Source organism: Mixophyes fleayi, chromosome 5 (assembly GCF_038048845.1).
Source record: "Mixophyes fleayi isolate aMixFle1 chromosome 5, aMixFle1.hap1, whole genome shotgun sequence".
NCBI classification, from domain to species: domain Eukaryota; kingdom Metazoa; phylum Chordata; class Amphibia; order Anura; family Limnodynastidae; genus Mixophyes; species Mixophyes fleayi.
In genome coordinates, this window is record NC_134406.1 from 247,137,395 (window position 1) to 247,160,398 (window position 23,004).

General features: G+C 38.8%; 1 protein-coding gene and 1 non-coding gene across 2 annotated transcripts; both read right to left on the minus strand.

Moving 5' to 3' along the window:
• Positions 1 to 2,091: 2,091 nt before the first annotated feature.
• Positions 2,092 to 15,673, minus strand: CFAP418 (cilia and flagella associated protein 418). Its single transcript, XM_075213833.1, has 6 exons — positions 15,495 to 15,673; positions 12,915 to 13,011; positions 11,915 to 11,979; positions 11,544 to 11,609; positions 6,593 to 6,688; positions 2,092 to 4,086 (listed from the first exon to the last, which is right to left on the minus strand). Exons 1-6 carry the CDS (start codon positions 15,608 to 15,610, stop codon positions 3,927 to 3,929), a joined length of 600 nt encoding a protein of 199 aa, XP_075069934.1. The 5' UTR covers positions 15,611 to 15,673; the 3' UTR covers positions 2,092 to 3,926.
• Positions 15,674 to 15,865: 192 nt separating this feature from the next.
• TRNAS-AGA (transfer RNA serine (anticodon AGA)) lies at positions 15,866 to 15,947 on the minus strand. The gene has a single exon. It is a non-coding gene; the product is annotated as a tRNA-Ser (tRNA).
• Positions 15,948 to 23,004: the final 7,057 nt, after the last annotated feature.

The following is a 23,004-nucleotide window of genomic DNA, read 5'->3' on the forward strand; positions in this document are numbered from 1 at the left end:
TGGCAGGAACAGAAAGATGTGGGCTGAACATAGATGGAATAAGGAATCTGAACACTTGCGTCTTTATGTGCAAGTTTAAATCTAGTATTTAGATGCAGTCGGAGCAAAGATAAACCATTCATTATCATCATTAACTTAATAATGATGATTGCCGTATTTTTTAACTCTAGAAAACAATAAATTAAAAGACAGCATAAGTCCCTCCCCCCCTCCAAAAAAACATAAGTTACCAGGCCCAACACTTAAACGGGTACAACAAGCAATGGGTACCCTGATATAGTGGTAATCAGCACCAGGTTAGGACAGGTTGGAACAGTCCACTGTAATACGCAAACCTGCACTGCTTCCGTCATAATGGAAACCAGACTGGAGTCTCTTGGAGAAGGGAGGGTGGTGGGGGTCACTAGGAAGCTGTCATCACTCCTAGAGCCGACCAGCCATGTGCTGCTCTACCTGGCAGCCATTGAAGGAGGTGGGTGCTAGGGTAATACCAAGAAATAGGGGGCCACTTGGCTGGCAAGTACGCCAATCCTGTGGTCCCAGCTAGTGTAACATTACATCTCCCAGCAAGCCCTACCAGACATTGACAGATATTACATTGGACAAGCCTTTGCCACTCACCCAATTACAAGTTGTTTTGCCAAGCTGTAGTCTGTTATTGGCTGACCAGCTATTTAACCTCCTGGTCAATTCAGTTTAATGTTGTGACTCCGGAAATTGTATTTGCGACTCCAGTAGTAAGTATTTTTTACTATTATTCTGGCAACTCCCACTAAGTGACCAAATATATTCATTGTTCCACCTCCCCAACAACACATTCACCCAGCTCATTGCAGCAGGGCTATCCATTGCCGATAAAAATTAGAATCAAATCAAAAATAAATTAAAATAAACTCAGTACAAATTAAAATAAATCTGTTCCTCCATTAAAGTAGTATTATTACTGAAAACCAGCAAACACTACACAAACAGTGATCATGTTGTATGACTGTATAAAATGATTTAACATGCCTATGTACCAGAATTACATCCTCATCCTATTCTAAAGGACCTATTATTTTAATATCAGTTGAGTTGTTAACAAAAGATTTAAGTTGGTCACTAATGGTTTTAAAAAAAATAACCAAAATCTTTAGATAAATTAGTAGATGATTTAATTCTGGAGATAATTGGCCGGCCAGGAGGGTTCATTAATATTTTCTGTATCTTAACAAATATGTGAAATCTGTAGTATTAGGTTTGTTATATATATATATATATATATATATATATATATTCTTTTGCAAGCTATTAGGTTTTCCTTCTTATTTTATATTAGAAGGACAGTGTCCGAATATCCCCCATCTGCCTGTGTAGGATACAAATATCATAAATGGATAAGTAAACCTGATGAAGCTAAATCTATATAATCAGGATGCTGGATTTGCACTTTGTGCTGTAAAGTTAGAAAAAGACTTTGAAGTGTCAGGGATCTAAAAAAACGTTTATATATCAATATATAAGTTAAAAACTTATTAACAGCAATTGTAGGAGCTAGAGACCCTTTACAAATGTGTGTTCTTGTGATGGGTTAAATTAAACATACCCATTGTCTGTACAATACCGTTCACCAATATAGTCGTTTTTGTGCCATCTTCTATGTCCTCTTTCATGTTAGTTTTATTTTTCTTTATATAAAATGTGGCTGTGAAGTGGATTGGTTTGTTTGTTGTAAAATAACAGGATTGGGAACCCGCATATCATATATTATAGTGGTATTTAAATCAGAATTTTCGGTTCAAAAGGATCACGTGCATCACAATTATAAATCATCAAACAGCTGTTAGATGTTGTAGTTATATTAGTATGAGAGGGGTCATCCTGTATTTTTTTGGATGCGTTATCCAAAATATTACCTATGCTAAACTCAGTATAATGTAGTAGCTTCTGTCACTTATTTCTTTTCTGAGAACTGCAAATGTTACTATGTTATTGTTATGGACTGGAATAATATCAGGCCTAGCGGGTGGTTCCCACAAAGACCTCTGCAAGTGACTTAGCCGAGTCAGGATCATACAATGCTTAGAGAATAAGAACACAAGACAATGGGTTTGCTAAATAAGTACTTCAATGAATATGAACATAAAGTACATATCAACACATGATAAACAACGAAGCACGACTGTAATGAGATGCTAGAGATAAGCAGATTGTCATATATAACATTACAAGGAATGGTTAAGCATTACACAGGGCAGTTATGGAACACGAATTCATAGAAATCACAAGGAAGAAAAGGTTAGTTATTCACAAGGAACAGCAGTGCTGAAAATCACAAGGAATATATATAAGGGACATAAATGCAAGTATCAATGAAACACAGAGAATATGTATTGCACCCTCTGAGCACAGAAGGAGTCCATGGCTGAATACTAGCAAGGTTCTGTATAAAGAAAGTTGGTAGAATGCCACAACAGGACACAGTGAAATGACAATAGGCAACAGAGTTCTGTACCAGCACGGAATAGACTTAGCCACGCCAGAGTGCAGCACTGATGAGTACGCAGCAGGTAGTGGGTGCCACGACAAGACACAGTAATGGAGATGACAGCAGGATCCGGCAGAATATGTTAATTAGCCACGGCAGAGCGTGGCAATGGTTTTATACTTGGTAGTGGTCTGTATGCAGCATGGATGGCGATTAGCTGTGACAAGACAAGGATAGAGACTAGCAATGCTCTGTACACAGTAGAGATGATGAGTAACGATGTTCAGGATACCACAGGGGTCCGGTAATTAGTAGAGATTAGCACTACAACATATATGCAAGGTAAGGGTCTGATCACCGCAGTGTGTAGAAATAGCAGCGTCAGCGGAACAGCCCGAAAGGTATCAGATAAGTTCTTGTACAGTAGTATAGGTGAGCTGACAGTTCAGTATATCACAATGATGAGAATCTGCATACTTGGCATAATAAATAAAGTCTTGTAAAATGATGCATAGAGATACTTGCAAACAGGAAAGTCCCAAATATAGTGCTGCCAGCACTGGGTTGATGAAGCAGGTTCACCCACAGGGAAACCAACAGGAGAGTTCAGGAATACACAAGGATCAGAGAATACACAGGGGTCCATGGAGTCATGCTAGCAAGCTAGTTGCACTGACACTGAACAGGTGTCAGCACCAGGGTTAAATAGAGGCTGGTTTGAATGACCCGCCCTGTGGATGAGTCATGTGATCCACACAGGAATGCAGAGGTGCAGGGAAATGTAACAAACACGGGTAGGATTGTTAGTTATGGAATTGATCCAGAAGAAATAGTTCTAATATCATCACAAAACAGGAGTAGAATCTATTAATATAATCTCGTTAGCATTATGAGAATCACGCCAATCACCGGAAATCATCTTTTTTAATAAGTTTAGTATTTAATCCTTTTAAAACAGGCTCATTAGAATGATTAGTAATACAATTATTTAAGGTATATTTTCTTAATATTATTTAGTGCTGTGTTTTTAAATGAAAACAGGAGATCTTTATGCTGATATGACACATTATTTTGCCTCCACGTATGAGAAAGTCAACCATACACCGACATATGAAAAGGCAAACCGTGCTCTAATTTGCCATGTATGATACATACTATATATTATACCCTATTGTCACATTCACAACTGTTTACATTGCCATTTTAAGTAAACAGTACTGAGAAATCGACATACATAAAAGAAAACAAAGCTATACAATTACATTTGCCATAAACTAAATGCGTTACGTAATTGTATCTTTTGCAGGAATAGAACATGATTAATGAAAAATAATAGAGCTTTTCAATGTGGGTCTTGATCCAACCCCTTAAAACATGAATACATAATATTAGAAGCTCCTTTTCCCTCTATATTACGATATAGCATAAAGTTCAGTCCCTCATACAGTACACCCAGTCTTCATTCTGAATGTTTTCCACAAACCCATCGAAGCTGCTCCTCTAGCGAGAGATCAATTATTTCACTGACAGACCTCCAACTGCACTGACATGCATAGGCCCGGGTCCCTTTCTTTCTTATCATCTTGGATTGTAATTTGCTGTGCTCTGGTACACTGTTCCTGTAACAAGTCAAGTGTTAAATCATAATGCAATTTACCACAATCCATTAAACAAGGGAAATTACATTGTGAGAATAACACATACTATTGAGTACGCAACGGAATGATACAAATGGTTTATAGATATGTGACAGAACTTGTAAATGTATAAATGCAAATGAAAGTCACACAATTACTTGGGCACCAGAGACACCCAATAGTTTGTCACCATGAATAAAATGCTTCATAATTGTCCATTCACTCCAGAAACTGCTCAATGATTCACTTTGCTATGTAAAGGAAACAGATTAAGCAGACGCTCTTACAGTTTAATCGGTAAGAACACACAGATCTTTCTACTTCATATCTCCCAAATTATAAGATTAGTACTGCATTGGTATACATCTCTCCACTGCCTTCTGCTGGAATAATAAGTATATAATCAAATTGTTTCTAACATATAAATTGCATTTGTGTGCTGGAAAAAACATGTAACCCTTGTTGTTGCAGATAAACTAAAATTATATTTTACAACCATAAGGGCTCTTACCCGTTGCTGTTGTATTAAAAACCAACGGCACTGCATGCTAAAAGCGGTGACATGCGGTAGGTAAGAATGAAGGCACATGTTTCCACGTTATTAAACCTAAGCAGTAATATACTTGCCAGGAGATGTCCCTGAGCTATAAATGAGGGTTACTCTTCAGATTGAGTGAGTTTGGTATAAGCAGCAATGCATAAAATCCACAGTATATAGGAAGTACGTACAAAGCAATACTTCATGATAAGCAGATAACTGTGCGTGACACCTGTTGAACAACAACCCATTAGGTCAGCTTATCGTGTTGTGGAGAACAGGAACCTCCTTGGATGATTCAGTGGCCTCTCAATTCCCCTGAGAGGTCCCAGTGAGAGCTTATGGGGTAGAGCGATGTTACGGTTTGGAAACCTTAACTTTTGTAACAAAAACAAAAACTGGTAAAGGGTTCTGGAGGTTATGGATGGAGAGTGAGGGCAGACTTCATCCATTAGGCCCGTTTCAGAACTAAGGATAGGCTGATTAGCATTTGTATCTGTGTAAGTGTGTTAAAAATCAGTCAGACAACATATCCTCTGCTCTACCTGGGGGAAGGGACTGCAGAGTCTCTATAAGAGAAGGCCTGATATTTTGTTGTGAGTAAATTATACGTGCTGGAACTTCTAATATTTTCATTTACAGTTTGATAGTCAAGAACTTGTGTTTAGGTAAGGTGGTTATTTTGAAGTTTTTCGTTATTGTTCTGCTTAATAAAACTGTCTGAGGCCAGCTGTACCAAAACCTTGGACTTGTGTGATCTCTTAGCTGTTGTACACTACCTGCTTCCCAAAGAGAGAGCACCTGTTCCCCTAACCCAGCTACAAAAAATAAATAATAATAATAAATACATATATATTACACACACACACACACATATATATTTTCCATGAACAATAAGCTATGTTTAACCGATTTTGATTATAAATATTCTCGTGATCATTTTAAAAGCTTAGTTAGATGTTATTTTTTGCTAGGATACTTTGTTACTTAGAGCTGATCAGCTGATCATGTGATCACTGTGAAATAAATGTGTTTTCTTTTTATAGTCATGTGCCCACGCGACTCCTTATCTTATTAAGCTTAGATTGGTCAATGTGCCAATGAGTAGAAGTGGGGCTTTTCTGATTGGACTATATATATAGGAATTGCTAACTAGGACACTTTCCCTGGAAGAAGTGCTGAGCAGGGCAAGAAACTCATAGAGATGATGGATGGAAACCCAGTTTCTGTTATTGTTTTCAATGCCATTCAGGAGATTGGATGCTAAGGTGCTCTGTGCTGTTTTTCTCTTTGTTATCTGGGCATAGCTACCAATGGTACAGGGGACCCTGAGGTCCAGTGCCTCTAAGACATGTAACGAACCTTGTACCATTATATACTGATTGATCATGTCATAGGCTTTCCTATAATGCTTTATGCAATTATACAATATCGTTTCATGATGATACTGGTGTGATCTGAAAGAAGAGGCCGCCACCAGGACTCCTAAAAAGTCAATATTTATGTAATCTATAATGTTTTTTTAAATAATAAAAAAAAAAAAATGGCATTTCTATTTACTTAACATGCTGTTCCATTATAAAAAAAAAACCCCAAAATCCAAATGTTTCCCAGGAAGAGCAGGTAAAGATCTTGCTCTTAAACTTTGCATGAGCAGAGGCCCTATCTTTCCATGACTAACGCAGAGTCCCTGAGTTATGTTATTTTGTGATCACAGTATATAATCTATAAGTGCATGGCGGACTACTTAAATAAAAATGTCAAGCTACAACATAAAGCAAGTTATTATTTTATAGTTGTGTCTGTGCTGGTTCCGTGAGCTCGCTCCTCAAATCTGTCCATCTCCGGAACTATGGAGCTGCGTGCTCCCTCTCTCTAATACTGGGAGGAAACACATTTCTCATTGTTAGGTTACACTTAGCTTAAGTGCTGCAATCTAGGCAATTGTACCTGAAGAAGAGGTAGTCGCAGGATGCATCCCATCTGTAGTCATCAAACGTCACAATGGTAAAATCACAGGCGGTACAGCGCAGTTGGCTACAGGCTCTAGTTACAAGAAGAAGAAGAAAAAAAACAAATACAAGCTCAGTGGTCTGCAGAACATCTTTTACAATCTACTGCAGATATCTGAAATACGTACACTAGATACAAAGAAGGAATAGACAGACGTCTCTAAAAACCACAATGAATGTAAAACTGATTGCTTGCTGTTTTAGCACGATATAAACTTGAGCTGAAACCGCTTTTGTTTTCCACTTATTTTTTAGAGAGTTTGTACAACTAATATAGCTTTCTTTTGGTAGCATAGTGGAATAAGCACGATTTTACTTAAAGGGACTGGATACCCCAGGGTGAATTGGCTGACGTCACGGCACGTGATTGGCTGTGTCCGGTGGTCACATTATATCCAATCACGTAAAACCCTCTGTGGCCAGAAACATGCTTCAGTGGTGTTAAATAGTACAATATGAAGGGGGTCCAACCCCCTTAAGAACATTATACAGAAATAACAAAACTTACCCCCAAAATACAATTTTCCATTATTGTTCTCATAGTCACTAACACAAAACGAATGCAACGCCAGTCTCCCAAAAACAAGAACTGTTGATATAGACCAGTAATTATGTAATATATTATATAAAACCACATCCACATATTGGGAAAGTCTGATAGTCAATGCAGAAAATCATTTTGACTGTCACTTATTTTGCACAAATTGCTGCTATTACACAGAAGTACAATATAGTTTGTTTTGAAAGAATCTCCCACACGACTTACATCATAACATATTAGTAAAAGCACTGTACAAAATGTAACATCTATTTCTAACTGCATTAATAGGCACACATCATATTAAACTCAATGTTCAGAAGCTAGAATTACCACTTCTTAATAACACAAGGCTGGGAGAGGAGTATAATGTGTTCTTGTTAATGTAACACTTGTGTCACTATCTCTTCAAGGACAATCCAACAACTTTGGTTTAATTAAAGTTTCCATTTGAAGAAGAGAAGTTCTGAATTCCACTATAACAAACTTTTGGCAACAACCTTCTGAGTCATTAGTTACCCTTCATGTGCACATCTAAATATAATTTATTATCTGCAACCATAAAGTAATATTATTATTAATAAAGGGATAAATATGTTTTAATCATACCCAGAACATGTACTATTATTGTTGTTTACTTAAACGGTCCATGTTTAGTGTCTTTTGTCTCTCCAGCCATAACTCACCACCGGTCGCTGCATGAAAATGACAGTCACCAATGACAGCTTTAGCTTACAGAATTTAGACTGTAAGCACCAATGGGGCAGGGACTGATGTGAGTGAGTTCTCTGTGCAGCGCTGCGGAATTAGTGGCGCTATATAAAATAAATGGTAATAATAATAATACATTATACTGATCAAAAAGGGATGATGCCATGAACTGCGTACAGGACATTTATAATCATAATCGTTTATAACGTGAACTGCATTTTATGCCATCATGTTCTTACTTCTGGGCCTGTTCTTGTGGGAAGTGCACAGATGTACACAAGATGATGGCACCTTTGGGGGTGCACAAGTTTGCATCTCTCATAGGAGGAGCTGGGCGAGTCAGGGAGGGCATTGCTGGAATTGCACTGGGCGCACTCGCCATCTTCTGTATCACATGTAATAGCAAGATTTTGATTTGTGGTAAGAGATTGTTTAAATGAAGTGGAAAAACCATGTTCAGAGGGGTGTTTCCTATTTACGAGGGGGATTAAGAGCAGTGTTCTCCCCAGAACCTATTTCCCGGGCGCTCCACCCGGCTGTTTTTACTTGCCACCCGGCTCCTGGAGCCCAACAGAGTCCTATAATAAAATAATAAACCATTGTTTCTCCTACTGTAACAAGCACTATGTGAGCACTACAGCCAGCTGTGTGTGTTAGATCACTGACCACCAGTCCTGGCAGGTGTGGGCAATAACCTCCAATATTTTTCATTATTATTGCAAAATATTACACAGCCCCCACCCGGCTACTTCTTAGTGTCCACCCAGCTGCTTCTTAATGCAACCCGGCTGGCAACGTTTTCTGGGGAGAACACAGCAGAGCGTTCTCCTCTTTGCAAAAGCACTGGATGTTTACACTTCCTCTGAGCAGCCAGAGATTGGGCTTCAGCCTACACTTTCAGTGAACACATTTTAGACTCCTGGCGCAACGTATAAGGGAAAATGTACATTTGGGCACATTTCAAGCAGTGTAATGAATACAGTCAAAAGTACAACAATGAGGTTATCACTATGGCACAATGCGGATTATAACACAGCTGCGTAACTTCCCTTCTGGTCAGGATGTCTTGTTTAATATTTATTATAGCTGATACAGTTTTATATACACAATCAGAAAACAGATGAAAAATGTCTAGTAGGTCTAGAGTACATGAACGTACAGCTCCAGCTAGTGGACATTTGGAAAATTACACACTAATCATAGGGTAGATTAAATTACATTTTGACAGATACCAAGGGGTATAATTACCAGACGGAGGCTAAGAAAAACCACCAAGATTGGGCGTTCTGCCGTCAATTTCTCTTCAAGCGGCAATTTTATTAAAGACAAAATCCATCATGCTTAGGCTTTAACAAAATTGGCGTTTTAAAAATTTACGGCAAATCCACACTAAAATGTGAGTTCAGACCAAGCCGTGGTGTGGTCCTCTTTATCTGTAATTAGGGAAAACACTTTTTAGACATTCGACATTCTCAGTTAGATTTGTTTGAATATTTTGAGATTTCTATGGCAGTCTATAGCTGAAGGATGATTTTGATCAACTGATCACGTAAATAGTCTGCAGAGGCAATAAACTAACATAGAAATGCAATTAGAAACCTTAAACAAAGTAACCAAAAAGGAGATAGACTTGGCAATCCCCCAGCCCAGATGAATTAGGGGAGAGATAAAATATCTCCTGATTTAGCTGATTTTTATAATGCTACGTTGCAGCTGCTTTTATTAAAGTACTGCCACAGCACAGACATCCCACAAATCCTGCACCATATAGACCAATCTCAGTACTTAATATAACATTTTGACAAACATTCTTGCTGAACGTTTGAAAGTTATCCAACCACATATCATTGATAAAGATCAAATGATTTTTATATGGCATACAAACCCTGTATCAACTCTTCATAAGGATTTTACAGTCATTGAATAATGTAATGAAAAACAGATAGAGGAATCTAAGTGCATATTATGCTTGGATGCTGGATTTTAGGTTTAGTGGTTCACTAAAAGCTCAATATAGGTCATTGGGGAGACAACAAGACATAAGAATTGACATGTTTCAGACTAGGAAACCCTCCAGGAGTCCACCAGATTTATACACAACTGATCATTTTCTAGGTGAATTAGTAGGGACCTGCATGCTAATGTTTTGTTCAATTCCCTGTTTAGGACAATTCACAGCGTTCTGTAATTCACATACATTACTATATGTATAGCATAACACTGCAATAGCTTATATAGGAATAAACAGTGCCGTACAGTGGGGAACAGGACATACATAAAACAAGGACATACAAGGCAGACAAAATAAATGTAGACATGAAAACAAAGGTTATGGAGGACCCTGCTCATTAGAGGTCTAAGTGGAAGAGGGCACAGCTGATACAAAAGGAGTGAGTGTGGCTCAGAGTGGAGATTGGAACAGCTGTTAGGGTGAATTAGTGTGAATAGTATCATCAGGGATAAGGTAAGCTTTAAAAAAAAAAAAAAAAAAGAGATGGGGGTTTTAGAGAACGTCTAAAGATTTGAAGGCTGTGGGAAAGCCTGAATGAGTCTGGTAGGGAATTCCATAAGTGGGGAGCAGCACGGGATAAGTCTTGTAGGCGGGAGTGAGAGGTAGTTACCAAAGGCGAGACAAGGTGCCGGTCAGAGGTAGATCTAAAAGGGCGGGAGGGAGAGTATTTTGATATGAGATTTATACAGGGGTAGTGTTGTTGTGGGCTTTGTAGGTAAGGGTGAGTAATTTGAATTGGATTCTGGAGGACACAGGGAACCAGTGTAGGCATTTGCAAAGTTTTGTAGTAGATGTGGAGCAGTGAGAGGAAAATCAGACTTGTAGCAGCATTAAGGATGGATTGAAATGTGGATATGTGGGTGTCGGGAATGCCAGATAGCAGGAGGTTGCAGTAGTCAAGACGGGAGATGATGAGATAAGAGTTTTAGTAGCATGTTTAGTAAGAAAAGGGCGTATTTTGGCAATGTTTTTAAGGTGGAATTGACAGGACTGGGAGAGTGTGGATGTGAGGAACAAAGCAGAGGGCGGAGGCAAGTGTGACACCAAGGCAGTGGGCTTGGGAGACTGAGAAAATTGTGGTTCGTTGACAGTGAGGGAGATTTTAGGGGAGGTGTTGATTCTGGCAGGAGGAAAGATGAAAAGTTCTGTTTTGGATATATTTATACATTTAGCTTTAGGCAGCATTGGGACATCCATGTGGAGATAGCTGAAAGGCAGTTGGTTACATGAGCTAGTACAGAAGGGCAGAGGTCAGAGAAAGAGATATAGATTTGGGTGTCATCAGCGTAGAGGTGGTACTGGAGGCGAATTAGTGCTCCAAGAGGTGTACAATGAAAAAAGTAAAGGGCCAAGAACAGAGCCTTGTGGGACCCCAACAGATAGTGGGAGTGGAGGGGAGGATGTACTAGAGATAGAAACACTAAAGAAACGGTTCGATAAGTAGGAAGTGAACCAGGAAAGAACGGCGTCATGAAGGCCAATGGAGTGAAGGGTGTGTAGGAGAAGAGGGTGATCAACAGTGTCAAAAGCAGGGTTACCGTGATCGTGTCACTATGACCCAGTAGACTAAACTTATGCAGCCTGTGGAAGGCAGTGCAGACTAATAATACAGCATAATAAAATACTTACCGTTCAGAAATATTTGTACCGATTCCAAAGGGAACTATACTCCCACCAAGGTACACTGGACAACATCTGTAAGACAGCAATGCCATAGTTATGAGATTTTTTATCTAACTGCAGCTCCACTCAACATTATTTTCAATTTTCCTATGTGTTATATCTGCACCATCACCTGTATTTTACAATCAAACAACTGTGTATTTCAAACATGTCTTGTTTTAACTTGTCTAACATTACCTGCCTGTCATCATGCACAATTCTCCACCATATTTAAATGTATTTAGACATTACAGAAAAATGTTATCTCTATACAACTGAGCATTAATGTACATTGTACAATACTAGAACATATACAAGAATAAAGGAGCTTAACTCACTTTTTACTATATTGTTGTCTGGATATTTTGCAAGATTGTTGGCTTGCAGATTTTGTCTTTTGTTTCTAAATAGAAAAGAAGAAGTTATTTAAAGGCAACCAATAAACAAACTACACATTGTTTATAACTGCAACATTATTTAATGCTGTAATCCTACATTTTAACATGAATCTGATCATTTGTATAGAATGTCCTTCCATATCTCAGTTTTCCCTTTGCAGCCATATAATGCTTCCCCAAAGAGAATTTTCACAGAGTCTCTCATATGGAAGGTATTTGAGTTTCAGCACTCAAGCTTGTTCCTGAGGAGAGAGAAACCCGATTGAAGTCGAAGCCTTCATTCCTGCTTGCGGCGCAAGTATACACACTTGTACACCTGATATATGTCTGCTATACTGCTGTATATCTGGACTGAACATATGTAAATGCACTTTTTCTTGTCCTGTGTACATTTGGGACGCAAAAGCGTCCAACTCTGCATGAGCCCATTATGTCTGTTTGTTTCCACAGGTAACTACCAAAATAAAGGAAAGTCGGGATTCTGAAGACCAGTTTCCCATTCTTAACAAAGCATCATAACTTTACTCATTAACTATGGGACAGTTAGAACATTCTTTAGATAGCAATGGAAAATTTTAATTGATGCGCTTTATAAATAATAGAGGTGGAAAAATAGAGGTTTCCATTATTATTTATAACTACTTTTAAGTAATTAATACAACCCCAGAATTTACCCAACATTTCACTGGCGCTGAACTAGCAGGAAGCCTGGGGTCCGGGATCCTCGTCATTCATGATATATTCACCCCCTATGAATTCAGTTAATTATATTCTCTTCTCGCAATTTTTTTTTAATTGGGAACATGTTGTATCGTCCAATTAGTTTTCATGATATGATAGCACAGTGAGGTGTTAAAAGTACTGAGAACCGCATCACTGGCCTACCAGCTGGAGTGAGCTGTATCGCCCAGTGCAATGTCCGTGTTTGCAAGGAATGTACCTTGTTTTCTTCATGACAGTGAACATTAAGTATATCTTCAATTAAATCATCAACATTTTCATCATCAGCGGGTGCATTCACAAATGCATTCCTAGACCTGCAAATAAACATCAATCCTTTATAAAATGTATCCAATTAAAGTTCACATCAATAAATATTTGCAAGCAAGCCTGTTCACTTTGCTAATCAATACACAACAGGTAAGGTAGTAGCAATAACAGCTCTCTTTGTGTGTTTCAGAATGATTGTGCAGCTAGCACATCAATATAGATTCAAGATGCTGTCAAAGAACAACTTTCTTGTAGTGTTAATAAACATTTATTTAAAGAGGATATAAACAATAGTGTTCTGTGTGCAACATCATATTTTTAACATAAAACATAAATACCAAAATTTTCTTTTATAGCCCACCGCAGTGGTGGGCTATAAAAGAAAATTTTGGTATTTACCATATTAATTTAGTTTTTTTTCTTTAGGTAGCTATTACTGATTTATAATTCTGCTTAATGTCATGGAAGGGCATGGCAACCACAATCACATGGCACAAGATGTAGCGAGAAGAGAGGCACGCCTCTTTGAGCTCTGTCTGCACTGACATCCTCCCCCTCCTCTTCCCTCTGATATCACATGACACGCTGAGAGTCTGTGACCTGTGTCTGTGTGGCAGATTAACTGTGTCTGTGTATGGCAGCCATACCCGACAGCTCTCCAGAGAGATTTTGTAAAGCAGATAAATATTTATAAAAGAATAGCTAAGAAAAATGCATTCAGATGTATTGTTAAACGGTACTTAACTTGCTATCTAAAGAAAAAAGAATGTTCATGTAGGACTGCTGCTTTAACTGCAGAAAATGCATACTCTTCTTCCTAAAAGTACATGCCCAAAGGATCTAGTGTTGACAGCTCCTAGCAACTAGTGATGCCAGAGCAGGCCTCCCCTGATTAACTAAACTAGACAGGTACTCAGGGCTGCCAGGAGATGTCAGCTTGTGGAGCCAAAAATGTTGTGAAAGGATATACAGCTCTCAGCAGTTAATGCTATTGCCAGACGTAGAACATTGAACCTGCAGTGGTCCAATATACTAAAGTAGATTTGTGAATGGACAGTCATGTAAATATATCATGTCCCACATAAACGCCCATCAACTCCTTCTGAGCAAGGAATAAGCAGTATGGTTCTAAGCTGCAGGATTATAGTCCATTTTGGCCATACAGTGAAGGTCAAATTAGACTAGTTCTGGCCTTTTGTAGCTCAGGCTGAGGGGCCAGATCACTTTCTGATCATACAGAGCGCTGTTAAGTACAGTTGGAAGATGGTCCCACAATGAATGATAGCAGTCATCATCCAAACGGATTTCCATGCGTGCAGATAATGAGTTGGTCGATTTTGATTATTATGATCATTGCAATTACTTTGGGTCCACTTAATAATATTGAATAAAAGTTAAGAATTGCCAGTATTTTGTGCAGGAATGCAAGCAAGAGTAAACAAGACACATGGAAATTTATAAAGTTGTGAATATGTGGAATTTATATATGCAGGGCCTTACTTTCGTTTATTGAAATGAGATGTGCACACATTATTTTAAGGGACATAACAACAACACAGCAAATGTAATTTTCCCTAAAGACAGAGTTTACAGCAATAAAAGTACTTATGGAAAAAACACTTACTAGGGATAAGAACACCCCCCCCCAAATTTCAATGTTTCAAATAAAAAAATGCCAAGATGCTCTCTTTACATATCTGTAACATACATGTAGCATAAACACAAACATCAAAATTGCAAAACACTAAATTTTAATTAAACTTTATATTTGTCTTGGCCCAAAACTATGTACAACTGACTACAAATGTCCAATGAATAAATAATGGTAGAATATGTTTTATATGACCTCCTTCTGTCAATCATATATTTTTTATTTTTTTTACCTAGGGGTAAACATCTGTAATTCCCCTAAAATCCTCTATATTTCTTCATACATTGCCAAATGGACATTTTTATTCTATTGTGGAGAAAAGTGAATGGTTTTCTTTCATTTACTGTCTTTGTAACTGCCACCAATTCACATTACATGCTCTGTGATAAAACAGCAACTGAGGTGCATCCAATGTAACATTTTGCAGAAAGACCATGAAGAACATCTTCTGTTACTAACTGAACTGGGAACAGGGGCACGACCTCCAATGCGGCAATAGACCTATATATTATTATTATTATTATTAATAATATAAAAGATGGGGTCTGTGCTATTAGAGCAGTTTGAATAACAAGATATCTACAAAAATTACCCCACAAAACTGTACTCACAAGGCATTGGTTATTGATTGTAAGAATGCAAAACTGCTGTAGCTTCAAATACAATGAACTTATTTAACAAAGACTTGCAAGTGGAGTTGTAAAATGTTTAAATCTACAAAATTCACACTTAAAACTCAAAGCTGTTGCATAACCAACTGTAGATGAGAGAAAGAGATGTGGAACACTGAACTATAAAATATCTAGAATTATATGTAATTATAGTATCTATGGTTCTGCCATCAGGGGCCTTCCCAGGCTGGCACAGCAGGGCCCATACCTCCTGTCCTCCCCAGCCGCCCTGCACGCAGCTCCCGTTCCCTTGGGCCCCGTCCCCGGGTGACAGAACTTGCTCTCCATCTCGTCCAGCAGCTGATCCAAACCATCGTCAGCCATGGAGGACCCGCACAGCTCGGCTCGGGCACAGCAGCTGGTTGCTAGGAGACCATGGACGGGAAGCTGCTAGAGTCAAATTACCTCTGGACGGCTGCGCATGCGCGGTAATGGGAAAGGAGCCCAGCATCCGACACTCCAAAAAACATAAGCATTAAAACGGCTACGTACCACTTTGCTATAAGCCCTTCGACAATCTGCGTAGTATAGATATTTACTATATACACACATATTTATAATCATGTATCAAAAGTATATCGTAGTCGGCAGGATTCGAACCTGCGCGGGGAGACCCCAATGGATTTCTAGTCCATCGCCTTAACCACTCGGCCACGACTACTCGATGTATTTAATAGAAGCAAACACAGAATCCATCAAGTTGTCAGGTTCTGTATAAGTCTGGAGAAGTGTTCTAATAATCTTTCTCATTGTAATATAGCTAGGATACCTATAACTGTGAATAAGACTTTATTGATCACCTTATTGTCATCTCAGGGCTTCTTAGCTGTATAGCCTTTGCTATTTGCTATGTATTTGAAAAATGTATATATTTTAAAAACAGTGTTCTGTGATTTCCAATAAAAATGATGTGTTAAAAGAAAATGTAATTGTTCCCTATTGATGTAAATTGCCATAACCTATAAAGTCCAAAATATGATTACTTCCCTTGCAGTTCATACCATTTGTACACTGTTTTATAATGCTATGGGACCTCATACCTGGCATTTCACATGGCCTCACTATGTGACATATTATTTGTAACCATGTCACATTTATTGGCAGCTATCGCTATGATCACTGGTAATCAGAAAAAAGGACAATGGCAGCATTGAGGAAGTATAACTGTAGCAATGTGATTGGTTGCAAAACTCTTAGGACATGTTATGGTGCCATGTTTGTTGAGGAGAGTAGTTATAAAATTAGATTGTGGTTGTGGGTATCCAGGCTTGAATATTCAGAGCAGAATTTATTTGGTGGTATATGGCTATATGGCTATTGTATCACGCATAGAAGGTTGAATAGTAGAATATGGGATATATTAGGGTATTATCAGGCTGTTTTGCATGTTTTGGACATGATTGTTCATACTTTTTGCAATATTGCACATGTTAACTGTTTAGATTAACATCATACTAAGAAAATGATATCCTTTTAACCATAGCACACATGCTATGTATTATTAGTAAACTCCACTTTAGTGGGCGTTTTTTTAGTGATTAAAAATGCAAAATAGACCCTAATGCTCAATTTTGCAAATACAACCCCTACTCCATTCTATTACCATTTTTAATGTACACTCTCTAGTAGAGTGCACACAGCAGTAACTTTCCTGAAACATCTGCCACTTTTAGGCCATTGGCCGTAGTGAGTGCTCCTCGACCTCTTCTGTGCACTTTACTAAATTCCACTAAGTATGCTTCATTAAACACAATTCAGTTCAAAGTTTATAAATTGTATAAATCTGTGCCCAATCTAGTGACTAATATACAGAGTTGAACACAGTTTTCATGATAAGTTGCAAAGGTGAACCCACTGTGCTTGCTTGTATACAGTGGAGATCACAATCTGGTTAGTAGTGAGCAAAGCAGACCACACTTTGGTGAGCTGCATACAGTGGTAACCCTAATCGGGTGGCTAGTGTGTAAACCTTAACTTAGTTTGGTGGCTAGTATACAGTAGAGACGCCAAACTGCTAGTATACAGTAGAGACACCAAACCATGAACAAATCTCACCCTAATCTGGTGGCTAATATACAGTTGTGATTCCAGAGAACAGTATACAATGGAGAACCCAATCTGCTGGCTAATAAGTAAAGTTGACTTCAATATGGTGACTAGTATACAGTCGAAACTCCAGTCTAGTGGTTAATGAACACAGACTACCTCATTGCGGTGACCAGTGAAGCGTGGACACCCCAATCTGGTGGCTAGTGAGCAAAGCTTAGCCAAATCTGGTGATTAGTAATGGGGATCCAAGTCAATCAAGGGAGTTAAAGTTGTTTCCAAAATGGTTACTTATAGTACAAAGCATAATTTAATCTGTCCATCTTTAAAATCCCATTGTATGCAGTGTTTAATGCAGGACATGAACTGAAGACTTGTCTCCAAGTGCTCCTCTCATCTCCTTTTCCCTTGCCAAATGCACTACCATATGTGATAGTAACATGAGCCATGTCTCACTATGACCCTGACAGTTGCTACCATTGTGACTGTGTTAGTTGCACCCCTGGCTATATCCTGCCCACTTCTGATCGTGATCAAGACCCGTGAACATGACTCAACCGTGGTTTTTCAAATCAACACGTGTTATTCTATACATCTAAAGGAATATACACAGGGTGGAAGTTATTAAAATGAATTTATGAGCCAAACAAGTAGCTTTATTGTAACCTGTTTATCAGTTTATATTAGAGATGTTCACTGACCCCTGTGTTCTGGTTTTGGTTTTGGATCTGGATTAACTTTGTGTTTTGGTTTTGGCAAAACTGCTCTCACGTGTTTTGGTTTTGGATCTGTATCTTTTAGAAAAATTGCTAAAATATGCTGAAATCACATAATTTTGCTCTTTTTTGTTCCTACATTATTATTAACTCCAATAACACTAATTTCAAGTCATTTGCAGTCAATTTTGACCACCTCACAGGTCACAATATTATTTTCATACACTTTCGGACAAAGACTGCAGCAACCTGGCTGAATGCTAAGCGACAGAGCAACGACACAAACACACAGCAGTTCATAGCACATCTAGGAAACATTGCCACACAACTTATGCAGACACAGGAATGGATATTACAACTGGAGTGGCATTAGATCTGCTTCAGACAGACTGTGACACAGAACATGTGGGCAGCATGGAATCTGTCATGTTGGAATAAGCTGCATTGAACAGAGATTAAAACAATATATAGACGCAGTTGAGGAGACCATACTTAAGTTTAGATCCCGGATTTAAGAGAGCTTGTACACGAGAGATACACTGCACTTCAGAAGAATAATGCAGAGGAGGCCCTGAGGACTATAATATATATGTCCAGTTTAAAGAACAGCTAAGAGACCTCAGAAAACAAATGGATGTGTCACCGGCCTCTGCAGACTAAGCTTTGGAAGATGAAGACGAGGAGATCGTCGTCACTCTGAGCTCACGGCCGGTACAGTGAAATTGAGAATGGCTCATGAAATCAGTTATGGTTCATTTGATCGCTCCACCCGTTCCTTGGATGACTGTGGTAATTCTACAGCTAATACATGGCGACGAACGCTGCCCACCCCACCCCGGGATATGTGCTATTATCAGACAAAGACCAATCCAGGGTGGAGATGGTGAACCCAGTGAAAAACAAAGTATGTGGTCACACGTACTAGAGACAAGCAATTGAAAGGATAATTGAAAACAAACTTCAGAAGGGTAAATCCGCCAGGTGTCCAACAATTGGCTGTGATCACTCTGACATGAGTATATTGGATCTTGTTCCAGACAATGCACTAAAAAAAGCCATTGAAATTCACTGCAAAAAATAAGGTCATCACTGGCCTTTGAATCAGCCCCAATTCCCCAAAAATTATAATATAGTTAGGTACCATTGACGTAAAGTGCAGATTACAAACACTTTGTGCAATACTGATGAAACAGCAGCAAAGTGGAAGGTAATACATATACACGTCTATTTAGACATCCATGCTTACATTACTTCTGCAAGCAAAGTTGTTCTTTGTTAGTAAAACTGTTGTCTTTATACAGTTCAAAAAAATTAAAAATAATCCTCCACCATTCTTTGGATGTTGATAGTTGATAGTAGGATCAGGTGGCGTTACAGCAGAGGTGTCACTAATTTTGGTCAATTCTTTTACAGTAGACAAGACCAGATGTCAAAATGTTGTGCTGAGTCATCTGCATCATCAATGGGTGTCTTTGATTTTTGCAAAGCACACAACAGTATATAGCACATGTAGGTAACATTGGCACACAGCGATAGCTAAAAGGAAAAGGGTCGCACCCACGCTTATGTTGGATCTTAGAAAGGACATGCACACTTTAACAAACCAAGCACTTCAGCAACAAGGAGTGCTACTTTTGTGGCTGATGTGCTTGGTTTGTTTGGGCCCCCACAAAACAAAATTTGCTTTTTGTGAAATGTATAGTCTATGAACAGAGCTTGAACAACAACATTCAACTTTGTGGTGTGATTGTGGTAGAATCGGGACACTTAAGGCCAAATTCAGCCAGCGGAACATGCAAAATTTCACAGCTAAATATAGAATGAAGTGAATGTTTTGCACATTAGTTTTGAAAACTTTGCTCTCCTCTACAGCAGATCAAATAGAGGGCATAACCCAATCTGGTGGCTTTATAACAAGAGCTTAACGCAGGAGATATCATATATTGCATTAGGCATATTAGCGCACATTAAAACAGTACCCATAATTTTCAATGGGAACTGCGTTGTGGGCAAATTTATCAAGCTCCGTAAAGCATATGTGGCAATGGGAGTGGCTTGCCACGGGCCTCTCAGGGTGGAATTGAATATGGAGCTGACAGTCTGCAGCTAAAAGACTGCAGACCAAGCTATATACAGGTGTAGCACTGTGTTTATGTTCAGTTACGTACAGGGCTGAGACATATGTTACAAGTCGAAATGTGAAATTAAATTTTACTTACATGCTTTAAAAGTGTCTTCCACAGCTACAGGAGAATGACGGAGGGCGTCTAAATAGGAGTTACAGAGCACCTGAGGAGACTTCCTTTTAAAGGCAAAGTGGGAGTGTCTCCTGTCCATCAAGCCAAGGATGTGGGAGGAGTCTCGAGTATAAACAACTGTACTGTGCAATTGTGCATGGCAACCAATGCCAGTTAGTGGCTGGCTGGTAGTTAGGGAACTGCTGTATAGCCAGATGTAGGTTGCCTGGTGTTGTCCTGAAGTTTGATGTTTTATCATGAAGAAACAATAAACCACCATTTTGATTTACAACAAGAAGTCCATGTTGCTGATATCTGCAGGGTGCTCTTGCAACAAGTGGTGTCAGAAGTGCCACAAGGAGGACGCGTTTGTTACACTTTGCTTTTCAGAGCTTGCCCCTGATGGCTAATGCTATGCACTCTTTTGGGGAGAATTGCAGGAGAGGGATCTTTGGATCCCTCTCTGGCAGCCTTCATGTTCTTCCCTGAATAATTAACGTAAATGACCTCTGTGCATGCGTGACCCTATGACCTGCATGCGTAATAAAGACTCCTCGTCAGAACCAGTAATTGTCTTTAGAAAAAAGACAGCCTCCTATCAGATGCGCTGTGACTTTAATAGTAAATTGTTACAATGACAGATGATAATTAACAGGGAAAATGTCCGAATAATAGTAATAGGCCTCTATTATACTAATGCTTAAGGTGCTGTTCTTGAAGTTGTAGTTATTATAGACTCTCCTTGAGAATACTACCAGACTGTCCAAAATGACCCCTTCCACCAGTTATCTGGAGTGACTTCATTTATGGATGAGAAGGGTGATTTAAATATCAATTAAATGACTAAGTTCAGAATACTGCAATAAAAATTAATTTGAGAGCATTTTGGACAAGTGGAAATAACACCTATATGAAATGCCAGTAAATACACTCGCACTTTTATCATAAACACAAATGTTCTCGTTCACAATTGCAACCTTTATTAAGTTATACATGTGTCACCAGAATACATTGTTTGAATACTTCACCAAATTCAAAATCGCGTAGCAATCTAACCTCACAGGACATAACCAGTAGACAAAAGTGTACACCGCAATGTCCAAAATACACAGTAGATGGCACCAACAGCACACACATTCCTAGAGAATGCAAAAATAGGGGAAAATACTGAAACACACACTGTACACTATTTAATAAAAGCATTATGTTGTTAATTAGCTTTTTATTGTGATCACTGTTCAATATTTCAATAGGAAAGAAAATATAGAGTTATAGTTAAAAAAGTTTTAAAAAAACCCATAAAAATTATATTCACATCATAACTGGCTTTAGAATTCTGGTATTTTGCTATTATTAGATTTCTAAACAGTATAAAGAGTAAAGGTGGTCTAATTTGGCTGAATTTCTGAATCAAACAGTTGCAGAATAAATAGCGTACAATGGAGAATCAGGCCAACCATAGTACATAGATTTTAAGAGGGGAATCAGCAATCATCAACACTTATCATATATCTAAAACCCTATAGAATGAGCCCCCATTTTATCTTGATTATACTATGGGAAAACATCTTTGGATAATCTCTATGACTGCAACTATTAGTAGTCCAAACTATCATATACTTGGATGCGTTCTGCTTTCGCTTAACTGTATAAATGCAGCATAGCCTGACGGATTTATCTTACCACTTTATTTTCTTACACATTTTACAACCCTTGTACAACACACTGACTGTGGCAAAACACAGTTCTTTTTGGTAAATGTCATTAGCACCATTACCTATCTAGTAGTAGAAATACACAGGTAACTCATTGTGGTATCAACGGGTGTATTTGTGTGGTGATAGTCAGCATATCGATGCTGACTACCCCGACACGACTCACCCCGATGTGACTATTCCAAAGGAGCTGGTTCCTGACCCTATCCGATGACGACTCCTCTTCACCCCGACAGCAGCCAATGACGATGAAGCAAGAAGGTGGCTGCAGCTGATGATGTCATGGAGCATGCCGACGGGCATTATCGCTGTTGTTAAGGGGGTGGGGTAAGTATGCACCCATGTACAATGTATTTTAGAAAGGATTATGCATTATACATGGGTGCATACTTACCTCACCCCCTTAACAACAGCGATAATCCCGTCGGCATGCTCAATGACATCATCAGCTGCAGCCGCCTTCTTGCTTCATCGTCATTGGCTGCTGTCGGGGTGAAGAGGAGTCGTCATCGGGCAGAGTCGGGAACCAGCTCCTTCGGAATAGTCATGTCGGGGTGAGTCGTGTTGCTCTTCTCGGCATTGATATGCCGTACCACACCCTATTTGTGCTAAAGTGGAAAATGGACACATTTATTGCCGCATCCGAGAGGGACTCATTACTTAGCTTGTGCAGTGCCAAGAAAAGCATACATTAACTCTTCTGCCCTTCATGCAGCAAAAAAGTAAATATGTCAGAAAATGTGTGTTCACAACAAGCTCATATCACTGGCAATGAATGTGATAATTCAGTAACCGCACCGAAGCTCACTCCCAGGGAAAGAGAATAGTTATTAACAATCCAAACAATTCTATGTTGATTGGAATGATACAGGAGTCTTTTGAAAAAAAATAAATGAATAACCATTTGGTCCTGCATCGTATAGACAGAAACTGGCGGTAGTTTACTCGCCTATAGTACATACTGCCAACTCTCTGAATTCCAGGCTGTGCAGCGCTGATGGTGG